Here is a 13,193-nt window from a genome sequence, read left to right as displayed (position 1 = left end):
ATGATGAAATAAAGAACATATAACAGGTGGTCTAATGTCTGATTACAGATATCACGAGTAAAGCAATTAAATCAGGGTCTGCTTCCTTCTTTGAAAGTCAGTTTAAGTTTTTTTTTATTTCTTCTTGTGCTTCTACACAAACAAATGTGAAAGAATATAAAATGTCATTAAAAAGTTGTGCACTAACAACAAAGGAACTAAACAAACTGCAGCAGCTCAGCCAAAACAACTTCGTCATTATCATTGGCTGTGAGCAGAACACACCCACGCGCACGCACGCACGCACGCACGCACGCACGCACGCACGCACGCACGCACGCACGCACGCACACACAGAGTCCATCATCACTGTCCTGCGGGCAGTATGGCACTCAATCAGCAGTATGAATCATTCAAGATTCATATTGTTATTACCACACACTCACATATAATACACACATTTAACAGTAATCAGTAATTTGTTTTTCTAGTTCTGAACAGGCAGAGTCTAATGCATGCAAACCAGACAAATCATTACCAGATAACCAATAAGACACACACTCCACAAAACCCCAAGACTTTCATTATTCCGTCATGTTGCTGGCAAACACACTTAATGAAAACTAAAAGAAATCAATGTTAAATCTGTCCTCAAGGAGACTAATTTGCAAAGACATGACAAACTGACTTTTAAACAGCAAAATTATTTCCAACCAACACACAAATATAGACACATAATGCGGCCAAAATCACAACTCGACAGCGACAACCAAACACAATTATTCTGGAAAAGAAAGCTCATCTACACAACATGTGTATAACACAGTGCGGAAAAGATGCAGCTCACCTCCAAGTCAAACCTACATAAGCAAATCCTCTTTAGAAGTAGACTTTATATAAAGCCAGCGCTGTATATTGTCCCCAAAGTGTATATTTAGAAAGAAGAAACCTCCGCTCTGTCAAGTGCTTCTTGTCTACTCAGTCCACTCAGGTAAATGCCCTTTCTTAGACCTTCGTGAATAAATGTCTTAAACAAATAAGATTAAAATCCTTGGGCCTTAACGACACCACGTCATGCAGCACCCTGCATTTGCACGGCATGCAAACTTCATGTAAAAGCTATTTTGATTTAAGAAGTGAACATGCAAGTTGATCTGGGGTGATCATGTATGCTGAGTATAAGTTTACCCATCTCATCCCCACGAATTCCGCTAATGACTCATCTAATCTTGATCAGTGTTGAGGTTAAGCGTGCAAATGGGTGGTTAACAGATTCCTCTACTTGTTGAGGGTTTCCAAAAGTGTTTGCTTCAAGTTCAATGAAAAATAAATGAATGGTGTCTGACTGAGAGGCTAAAAGTGCATCTCCTAACATTCAGGTTATCTCTGTTTTCTGCTATGCCGTTGCTCCACTAGGGGTTGCCGAGCCTTTTTCATGATGAATCAATTCACTGCACAGTCCAAACGTCATCTGAAGTTTGTTTTCCAACATTACGCTGTTGGAAAACAGCGTAATGTTGGTTTTGCTCTGCAGTGTGTTTTGTTTGTTGTCCCTGTTTCATTCTAAGATCCATTTAAATGTCTTACTCCTTAAAAACCTACTGGGGTGGCTGGCAGTTGCTCAGTAAAATTGGTTGCTATATTTGGTAAACTGAGACCTCCTTGTGATTGCTTTGGTCGTTAGCAGATTGTCGTGGTTGCCTGTGGTTTGCATGCTAAGTTCTGACTTGTCTGCAAACACTTGCCAACTATTTGCTGAGCAGTAGTGAAACAGCAAAGACTGCAGCACAAACTGAAAATGGAGACAGTTTTGCACATTATGAAATGTGTTAAATCGTACTGATCCATTAAAGGAACTAAGCTTGAATTTCATGACAGCAGTGGATTGTTTCAGGAGCCGATTCCCCGTATGGTGAAGTCTCGACAGGAATGTCATTCTCACTGAAGCCTTTGGAAGTATGATGGGGTGTTTTGCATCTATAAAAGACTTATGGACAGCCTGGCTGCTTGTTAATAATGCAGAGACACACTGTGTTCCCTTATCTGGAGAGCCAATTCGGAGGGGGAGTATGAAAGTCAAAATATACAGGATACAAGACCAAATATGCTGGAACATGTGTGTTCACCTGCTCTCCTTGATATTAAGGGATGTTTAGAGCCTGACAAGTATAGGAATTTCAGGACCAATAATATTCCAGTATGTCAGCTGATTCCTACTGTTATTTTAGACACATGATTTTCTGACTGCGTGTTAGTAGTATCTCTAGTTATTTATTATTTATTACTCAGATCAGCAGGTTGTTGCTTTTCTGGTGCTCCAACCATGGTGCCATCAGGGAAGTTCCAAAGTGGCCTCTGTTGAATAAACTGTGCAGCATCAACATTCATAACATGGTAATGAGCACCTCTTCTTCGCTTTTAAAAATTTCATTAAGTTATGAATTATCTAAAAAGAATTACAATATTTTCTCAGTCAACTTAAAAGAAAAAATTAGATTATTTATTCTGAATTTTGACTTTTTACATTATTGAAAAACATTATTTTTTTATTCCATGCAAGTGACAACACTTGAGGCGGTTTAATGGACTTCACACTGATCCCTCTGGAGGCACAGAAGGTGTTTTTTTCAAATACACAGTAGCACATCCTCAAGACCTGTAAACAGACTTTGATGTGCAAACTCTCACCTACCACCACTGAACTTCTAACTTGCAATATAAAGGAAGCACAGCTTCCAACGCTGTCAATAAACATTGACAGTAGTGGCCACAGATAACAGCATACAAAAACTGCAAAAACCCTAATGCATTACTGAAGCAAGAAAAACACTATCATATAGAAACAGCCTTTCAGTCAGTGTCAGAGAGTCGTTAAGAACCCCGAGCTGAGAGCCCAGCTCACAGCACAAAGTCACATTAACCTGCTATAAAAAGAATAAGGTTCAAACACATACGACTGGTATAAAACGCTCAATTTTTGTTGCAGCCACTTCTCTACACAAGCTATACATACTGTCAGTGCACTCAGCCATGATTATACAAGAGATGAACGATGGAGGCTGCCCATTTCACTTTTTCCATGCACATTGTATTTGACAGTGTTATCTCTTTGATGATTATTAACTGTGGTCCACTGGGATCTGCTCCAGGCTAATGTAGCAGAAAGAGACGAGGCTGCGGGAGCATTTATAGGCCACTTTTACCGTACCTCGGGAGCCATCCAGAAGGGGGTTCCCACTGAGGTGTTCCTCCTCAGACGGGTATTTGTCAGCTGGGCTGAAACGCCTGCAGGGTAGAAAACAAGACTCAGTGGAGACAATTCAAAATATCTCAATAACATGTTTTTATTTCTACAAAGATCACACTGGCAGGTAAAAGTGATGCTCTGTGAAAAGGGAAACAGTGCACAGTAAACAGCAGGACATGGCTCAAATGATAGAGAGCCCAACGGCTCTTGAAGCGTGCACTGATAGAGCTGTCGCTATAGTGACGAAGGAAATAAACAATACACACGCATAAACATCTGCAGTGCTTTTTTTCTTTATCCAAATGATAGACTGCCATGAATTACAAATTCTTATTTGACTGCAAGCGATTTTGGCATTTCAAGAACAACATTTGAATACAATTCAACTGTGAGCACGATCTGGTGGCCGGAGACGTGTCACCTCCTCCCAGAACAAGACGCATCTGAGTGATTTATTGTCTGATGCTAGAGAGGCCCGAGTCACATTACAGCAGTCAAGTCAGAGGCAGATACGTTCAGCAGAAATGGGACTGCAGAGAGAAAAAGAGGACACGTGTGTCATTACGTGTGTGTGTGCTGTGTTAATGTGCCTGACAAGGAACATGCTGACCCACAATCGTGACTTCGGTCCAGTCCAGACAAATCAGTGTTACGCTACACTGTGATGTATCCCAGGGCGGGCTCTGCTGAAGCAGCCGGCCAGATCAAGAGCAGCGACCGGGACAAAAGCAAAGCCTCGAGACAAAAGCGGCAACCCACAAACAAAAGGTGATGTAGTGATGCACGACATGCTGCTGCAGAACCGCGTCTCTGTCTTCTACTTCATAGTTTTACATGAAGAATATGAGGCGCACAGATTCTGCAAAATGTGTTTTAGCAGCCAGACGTGCAACATAAAAGCTTTTAAGAAATGAAAGGGCAATTTGAGGAAATGTACCAACAAAACATCCAGATGGTGAACTGCATAAAAATCTGTTTAAAACATCAAAAGTGTGCAGACAGGCACAATCTCTAAGTAACAGAACAAAGCCATTTACACCACATGAATGTATTTCCAACCATGTCAGCAAATTTAGACATGGTGATGATTCTGCGCATCCATTTAAATGCTGTCACTGTTGGAGCTTGGGGGTTAAATCCAGGGGTGGAGAGAAATGCCAGGATGAGCAGTGTAAAGGAAAATGGTTCTGTGGCAAACATCAAAAGGGATTATAATCATGTGCAGGGCGGGGAGGTGTAGGCATAAGGCGAACATACACACAGGGACAGTCACATCGTGTCGTAAAACCACAAACACACTAACATCACACCACATTAGTGAGGACAAACTCAGAGTTTTACAGGGATTCATCCTTATACACAAACTTGTATGTGTTTGTTATGATATATAAGGCGTGTGAGGAATATCAGTGCGTGAAAGTACAGGTACACAAAGAGCCCCCTATTAAAGCTCTCTCAACCCCTCTGTTTCCACTACATTAGCCCGGAGTGCAGCCTGGTGGGCCACACACTTAATAATCATCACAGAGATAATGCCGTCAATTAGAATATTCATGAGAGACCGATGAACGAGCAGCTCTCCTCATTCTTCTGCTGCTCTTTTTTGGGTCCGTCTTTTTTTTGCTGTTCTGTTTCTCCGCCGGTGATGAGTCACTGCGGGGGCTTTATCTCTTCAGCTGCTCAGTGTAGCATGTGCCCCTCCACACGAAAAACCATTAATCCCAGCGTGACGCAGTACCCGTGGAAGCTCGAGTCGGACCCCCCCCCCAACCCCGCCATTTTCGTCACTCTGCGAGTTTGTTTCTCCTCCTTCGTGACGTCACAGACCTCATTCAAATCTCAGCTGTCAGCAGCGTACAAGCTGGCAAGCGGGACGTCACAAAAGAAGTTGGAGCTACTTTTATAAATGAGATTCAACCCAGGTGCCTGCATACTCTTCGAATCCAGCCTGTTGTCATTGCACTAAAACATTTCACAGTGACCTTGCAGCTTGTTGTAATTGAAATGGAAACTAATCAAATAATCCTGTTTTTAATTATCCGAAGAACAGAAGAAATAAATGAAAATGCTTTTTTAAGGTCTTTTTGCAAAAACTGCCTGACCTCAGTTCATGTTGGTAAGAATGGGAGACAAAGATGGCGATGCACCTGCTCCAATACTCTACGTTACTTGAAATGGCATGAGCATGCAAAACAGGAAATAATTCCAAAAGCAATTATTTCTGCATGGCCATGAACAGAAACTGTTGCGCTTTTTCATGACAGTCAGCATGAATTCCTGACTATTTTCACAGGAAGTCCGTTTTGTGTTTGCAGCACGTACGATTGAAATCAAGAAACCAGAGTATTTTTTATGTATTTTAACCCAAGCCACAAAGATTTTTCTCATCTTGACCACATAGTGTTTAATGCTCAATGCTATGAAAGTAATAAAATATTAAAAAAATAATACAAAGAATGTGTGATGTTTATGATGTTAACTTAAACCTCTAGTGTGTTCAGCAAAATGAGTCACTCCACCAGCAACCCCTCCACTCTCGAAATATACACATTCTTTTCCTTTTCAAAAGTGAAAAATATTCTTTTTGAGTACATGGGCATGAATCAATACATATGGCATCATATTGGACCAGACAAATGAAAACATCCTGTTCAAAAGCACAAATCAGTAGATTACAGGCTGTACTGGAGTATGTATGGAGTATATATATGTATAAAGTGCAAAACTGTGATGAGGCCAGAAGAAACTAACCACAGCACACGCAACGTGTTACCAAGAACGTGTCAAGTCAACAAAGGTTAGCAATGAAAAGCCTAACCCAGAGTGAAGATCAAGCAGCGACAAAGCAAGAAGTGTGATTTACAGGAGAGCTTGTAGTGGAGGACATGCTGCTGCTTGAATAGTATGTAGGCCTGCGTGGTGTCATGATATTATGGTAGATAAGGGTTTTTGCTGTAAAAGCAGATGTGTGAACCAGTAAACAAAGACTTTTCACCACAAACCACATTCACCGTTCACACACACATTCATGTGGCTCTTGATTCTGGGACTTTAAGCCCTTCCTTACTACCACACACACACTTCAGCATGTAGATTAGAGGACCAGGAGACTGACAGCTGTCTTTAAAATTGATAGACAAAATTAGGAATACAGTGGTGTCCCTAGTTACAACTTTAAAAGTAAATGGACCTTTTAATTTAGACTAATCTAGTGGACTAAAATTAACAACATTTGTTTTTGTGGTCTTATTTATTTTCCATACAAATCCTATGAATCTCTGTGCTGGCAGCACTCAAACCTAACAATTCCTGTAATGCATACAGCTTGTTTTACTTGAATGTGCTGCCTATGATGTGAACACTTCATAGAATAATAAGAGAAAACTTGAAAGCAGACAGTTTTTTTAATCTGGCAAAAATATAAAAACTTAAAAACTATAAAAATGAATTATTATTTATGGTGCAAGGGGGGCAAAGTTTAATTATTGGGTAAACCCTGCTATTTACAGTGACTCTGACTTCCAACTAAGCTTTTCATTTTTTAGTTTTGTGGTTTTGAATACATATGTTAAAAGGGAGTTTTTGCTTGCCACTGTCACCAAGTGCTTGCTCAAACAGGATCGTCTGATTGTTGCCGTTTTCTCTGTATTATTGTAGGATCTTTACCTTACAATATGAAGCAGCTTGAGGTGCACAAAAATAAAACTGAATTGAATTGAAAGTTACAGGACAAATGACCGATTTGATCTGCTAGGGAATTAAAATAGATAAGACCTCAACCAGTGGGAACCATCCAGTAGATGTCGAGAGATTTCTGTCAGGAAAATCTGTGGCTCTTCTTCCTTTAAACCCACACTTCAATATAAACTTTATTTCCTCTTATAATACAGCTTCTTCTAACATCTTCCCTAAACTGATCCACATGCATTACTTCTAACCAGCAACCACAAATATGGTGCGAACAGATAACAGTCATGCACAGCGGCAAATATTTATTCATAGAAGATAAGCTGATCAGCGGTGCCACTGCTTTCTTATACCTTAAAGTGAATGCAGCAACAATTTACTGATGATAACGTGTCCCAACATTAAACATAATTACTTCCTGTGAGAGTTACATGAGCTTAGCACTAAACACGGTGAATTGAAACTGGCTCTCTGGTCTAACCAACAATGTTTGTATGTAATAAATTATTTTCAGAGATACGATATCCTTCCTATCTTGGACATTCATTACAGGTTGAGCCAGAGAAACATCAAACACTTGATAAGATGTTCTTATTGTAAATAAGCAAGAGATGATATATCGCAGAAATAATGGCTGGATGCTGTTGGAGATGCCAGGATTGCAATAACCTGATTAATAGCTTCAGACAATTTGTGTGATATCGTCTGTGAGTGTTTATAGCATTTTAATTTAAATCAGAGTGAGGCAAAAGTTGCATAGACAGATACCATCTAGAACTGATTCTTTGCTAAGTTGTCTTTCATGTGTAGACACAACACTGGTTCATCGCTTGAGTTAGGTGCTTTTTTATGCTTGAGTGGTTCATAGGTCGGGCTTAAGTGGCTTAACACACAAAACAAAAACAAAAAAAAATCCTCTGAAAATGGTCAAAGAAAATCTTTGAAAGACCTTCAGAGAGAGATGGGAGAACTATTTGTCAAGTACAGAATTAGAAGAAGGCCTTACTCCTTGGAAGCAAAATATAAAGACATGAGGGGTGACTCAAGACTTTTGCACAAGACTGAAACATTTTGTTTCACTTTAAAACTGAAACCAATAACAGGTTACTTTTTCTAGTCTATGAATACTCCAGCATTTCACAGTGTTGAAGATGTGACAGCTGATTTTCAGTGTACAGCAGCAAAAACTAAGAAAGCAACATGTGTGGTCTCGGCCAAACCACCAGATCATACAGAATAATTTGAGAAATTACAAACTCATGGAGGATTGTTTGGTTCTTCTTTCAGCATAAATACTTTTAAATGAATCACACTAAACACAATTAATAAATTATGTAGAAAGAGGTATTTAATGTTTTTTTTTTTAGCTAAATAAAGCAGTTTTCAGATGCAATAATAAGAGCCACTAGTACTGATGCCATAGTTTTGACCGATTACGAGGGATGTTTTTCTGCCATTCCGTTCAGAATATGTTGTATTTGTAACTGTTTTTAGTTTTTAAAGCAAATATGTTCTGTATGCACAAATAAAACACACAGCACACAGCTGTTAAAAAAATCCAAGAATACCAGATCCTAGGATTCATCTCTTATCACCAGAAGCATTATCACATTTCTGTTTAATTATATGAATACTTATGTGATGCTTCCGGGTGCAGAGTTTGGACATCTCGATCTACTTCATCAGTAAACATCAAACAAACAAACAGGTGCTGAGAATCTCCATGACAGCAGCGCGAGGAGGAAGAAGCTGCTCTGGCTCAGTATTAGCTACTTCCCATTCAAGTATCAAGTGATTCCATTAATACCTCCCCACCCTCTAGTTCTTCTTGTGTAAAAGCAGTGCACTTTGTGCTTCATTGTTAGGAGAGGGCTTTTAAGAGAAGCCCACAATTAGCAGGAGTAAATGCAAACCTACGCACAAATGGAGAGGGGGATTTTATTTGTAATGAAAACAGGCAGCTGGGGGTTTTTGGGGGAGGGTGAGTCATCTCCGGAAAACCATCAGAATCAATTTGCCTATCCCGATCCTTGAGGCCAGGAACTACAGCGAGCCTCATTTGGTTAAGAAATTGCAGTGGGAGCAGCAGCAATGTTTGCAGCTGTTTGTGGCACAGTGGAAAAGTATAACCATCCACCACGTTGTTGGATTGTGTAAATGTAGTCCAGCCTCTCAGGGAAACTAATTGTTGTCACAGTTTATTTGTAAGACAGCTGAAGGTAATTGATTTTGTTAAATAGAGCTATAACATGTTCTTTGCTGATTAGAGGACAGGGATGCCAAAAATTTTTAAAAAGGCAAAAAGAGGCACATACCAAAGTCCACGAGCTTGATCCCTCCCTGCGTCGTCAATAGGATGTTGTTGCCTTTGACGTCACGGTGGATGGTCTTGTTGATGTGCAGGTGTTGGAGGCCCTGCGAAACAAAGAGGTTAACAGCTTCTTTTATCCTGATGAGCACCTGCCTGTAAAATCACCCCGTTTACTCTGGGGTACATCATAGTCACCCCCCTCCAATGCTTACCATGAGGGACTCGTGCAAGATGTAGGCAATAATGGATTCATCCATTCGGTCTCCTCTCTTCAGCATGCCCTTGGCCAGATCTGTCACAGAGCCACCATTGCAGAGCTGCAGTGGGGGGTGGGGGGGGTGGGGGTCCACAAAGGAAAGAGGACAATGAGCAAAAACTCACCGTGAGTCAGCACACACTCTGCTTATACAATGTGTCAAACTCTGGGAAAGATATGCCGAATTTTCATGTGGAAACAGCACGGGGTGAAGCGTTTTGATCATAAGATTTCACAGCGAGAAAACAGGGGGATGATGCTGGAAGTAATTCTATCAATCTTTAGAGGCTTATCTTTCTCAGGCAGCTTAGCGGGAGAGAATGTACATTTTGTATGCAGGGTTTAATCTATGCGGTGATGACTAAGCGGGCTCAAATAAAGCAAATAATCGTATGCATTCAGACAAAGCCAAGATTTATATTAGAAATTATACACCGTTTATGGGACATTCCTCACTGCGGCAGAACACCTCCTCCCCCGAAAAATAGACTTTTGTGTTTGTAGGTGTTTCCTTGCAGCATACAGCATCTTGATATGGACTTCACCGTCAATAGCAATCCCTCCCGGAAAATTACAGAAAATTACCCAGTAGGTTGCCTTGGCAACAACAATAACCCTTAATTTGGGTCTTTCTTTGGGAGATGCCAGAAGTGCATAAAAAATAAAAAGCTCTAAGATGTCAATCAGCGACGCTGGGGGTTGGAAGTGGACTGAAATGGCGTCTCTTTGCATACGAACCCTGTTTGTAAACACAGACGCTGTTACTCTCTATGGTAAAAGATATCATCTACACATGCATCATTCAACTTTTTATGAGCAATTTTCCATCTTCACTCTTAACTGCATGCATAAAAAACATCCTTGACATTTTCTGGTAGACAGGAAATTTCCATTATAGCTTTTTGTAGTGATCTCTTGCTCTTTTATAACTACACTGATTTCCCTAACTTGTAATTTAAAAGCAAATCAGCCTATAAAATCAGCCTGTTTAAAATGTGTAACACATGCGAGAAAATGTTAAGACTACCATTCACAATTAATACAACAAAAATAGTTTTTAACACACATTTCAAATGGTAGGTTACTGCAAGTGGAAGCACACAATGAGGCTTACAGTGTAATATTTATTTTCTCAGGGAAAGGGATGTTTACCCACTGTGTTGTGTAATTTGGGGTAAAGAAATAGCTCCTTATTAGATAGAAAATAATGATGCTAACTTGCAGTGTCATTACCTGCAGTCCTAAGAAAAAAGGTACAGCATAGCTCAACAATAGCACCACAACAAAAAGAGTAAAGTAAACATCTAAGGGCCCAAATAGCCAAACAATGAGTGATCTCTTTATAATTCAACCTACAGGGCTTTAAAAAAATGTTGTGCTGACAACAGCAAGCTACAAAGTCATTCCTTTATTTAAAGATCTCAGTGAATACTAACTAAATGTAGTTAATTCGATTTTATTGATTTATTTAGTCTATAAACTAACTGGAAGACAAAGATCTCATCTTCAAAATGCTTTTTAAAAATCCATCCAACAGTCTAAAACATAATAAATATAGATGAGACGCTATTGGTATTCACATAAAATTGATATAAGCAGCAAATCATGGCATTTGGGAAGCTGGAAGTAATAAAAATTGGTCCATTTTCCAAAGCAGTAATTTTCTAGAGCTTGGTACAGAACTGAAGATGTAGACAAAGCTACTGATTTGCTGGCTGATCAACGTTCCTCTTGCTTACGGCTACAAACTGTAGTTGGTGGCCAAAAGAGTGAGATCACAAGGAGTAGGTAATTTGTAGAGCTGCTTTAAAGGATCGAGTTGGAATCTGACTATGGCAGCTCCTTGGTGAGGTGTTTTGGGCTGGAGATGGTGACTCGTGCGAGGGAGGTCTGGACATTCCTGCTTAGACTGCTGCCCCTGTGACCCAGACCAGATAAGCAGCAGATAATAGACTGATGGGTGGCATTTTAGCATTAACAGCTTTTTAAAATTGAGCTAGTTATTATCTTGTCCCAGAAAGTTCAATTTGTTCATCTGCAGGGGAAAAGTTTATCTAAGACTGAAATATGAGCAATGAAATGTTTCTCCTAGAGAGAGCACTGCGTCCAGATGAAAAGAAGCAACTTTCTGCAATTATTATTATCTTATACTGTACTGTAATCTTGCATTATACCTCAACAAGACAACGGTAAAAGGCCCCGGTGGTACCGGCGGAACAAGAGCCACTAAAGTCAAAGTTACTTCTTTGTGTATCTTGCATTTCCATATCTCTTTGAAACACTTTGTCTTTCTTTCCTTGTGCATTTCAGGAATTATATATCACTGCAAATACATTTTATTTCTCATTAGTAGTTTTGTGTCATGTTCATTTGACTTTGTATGTTAACCTCAAATTGAAATGCTGGCCCAAGGTTGGAATGGTAACTATAATCTGTAATCCTTCTACGACACTGAAGGTGAAGCAATTCTTTGACCTTGACGGTGCACTGGCATAAGTTTTCAATGATGTGCCTGTTGTCTGTTTTCTATCTGCCTATCAATCTGCCTATTCATCAGGAGCCCGGAGGACTGTTGCAGGATGGATGGCATGTATCTCAGCTGCCACATAGGAAGCTTAATCACGTCTCCTCTCGGCTATCAGACGTGCAGACAAACTGCAGTTAAGCAGAGAATACCGCAGAGGTTTTCACAGACAGCACAGCACTCTGACAATGAGCGGGGCCTGACGTCAGTCCACATCATTGCTGCCATATCACCTGTCATCATTAAATTACACGAGGCAGACAAAGGAATCCATATTAATGAGAGGTCCGATGTCCCGGATTTAGGTGAGCTAAACGTTAGTGCTCTCACCTTAGCCACAGCGGCCACATCAACAAGTGATCCTGGACATGAACATTAATTAGTAGAGATGTGGTGAAGACCTAAATCTCTGCAGAAAGGAAACGACATATGTCATAGATGATTGAATTTAATTGTTTAACTGCTTAAATCACATTTACTAACCGTTCTATGAGCTTTAGCACAGATATTCAAACACCTCAAGATTACGGTTTCTTTTCAGAGGCAGAAATTTTAACACTGACAGGAAAACTTAGCCTTTAATGTCAATCATGGATCTTAATTTTAATCTATGACCTCTTTGGTGCTCGTTGATTCCGGTTTCATTTTGTAATCCCATGTTGTCATGCAAACTGGTCAGCTTTACTTTACTTTTGCACTTGCTGAGCATTATCTCTCATGCATGAACTGGGCTGCTTTGAACCATGGCTTTTGCCATCTTCCAGTTAATCTTTGACGTTGTTTAAGCTTTCAGCCTAGAGCCCAGTGTTCATGCCCAATTAGAGGCTATGTTTTCACACTCTTATTAGTTTTCACTTGCTTTTTATCTTTACTCTTATTCAGTCATTATGTTTAGGCATCACAAATACTTGGCAAGGTTTAAAGTACCACAAAATCCTTGGTACGGTTAATGCAACAAAAACTGTTTGTTGAACTCTTGTTGTACTCACTTTTCAAGCACTTTTTTCTTGTGTTATAAATGAAGTACATCCCTTTCCTTTAGCATTTCCACTCCCTAAAAGTTCAGTACAAGATGATTGAAAGAGAGCCTTTTGTCAATCAGGAAGTAAAAAGAAGGAAGTAAAACTCTCACGCTTCAGCAGCTAAATCTGGTTAGCTATGAGACCAGTTAGTAACCCAGTGTACTGTA

At 40.0% G+C, this 13,193-nt stretch overlaps 1 protein-coding gene across 8 annotated transcripts in view; it reads right to left on the bottom strand.

Moving 5' to 3' along the window:
• Positions 1-13,193, bottom strand: part of myo3a (myosin IIIA) — a 69,514-nt gene that overhangs the window by 42,063 nt on the left and 14,258 nt on the right. For all 8 annotated transcript variants that reach the window (XM_085286778.1, XM_085286781.1, XM_085286784.1 and 5 more), the window contains exons 4-6: positions 9,437-9,541; positions 9,229-9,328; positions 3,188-3,264 (exon numbers count right to left, since the gene is read on the bottom strand). In XM_085286778.1, the coding sequence (XP_085142904.1) occupies positions 3,188-3,264; positions 9,229-9,328; positions 9,437-9,541 (282 nt within the window). The remainder of the gene's footprint in view (positions 1-3,187; positions 3,265-9,228; positions 9,329-9,436; positions 9,542-13,193) is intronic.

This window comes from Mchenga conophoros, linkage group LG9 (assembly GCF_057382185.1).
Source record: "Mchenga conophoros isolate Kocher_MC1m ecotype Shallow Benthic linkage group LG9, M_conophoros_male_GT1.1, whole genome shotgun sequence".
NCBI classification, from domain to species: Eukaryota; Metazoa; Chordata; class Actinopteri; order Cichliformes; family Cichlidae; genus Mchenga; species Mchenga conophoros.
This window is presented reverse-complemented; position numbering and strand designations above follow the sequence as displayed.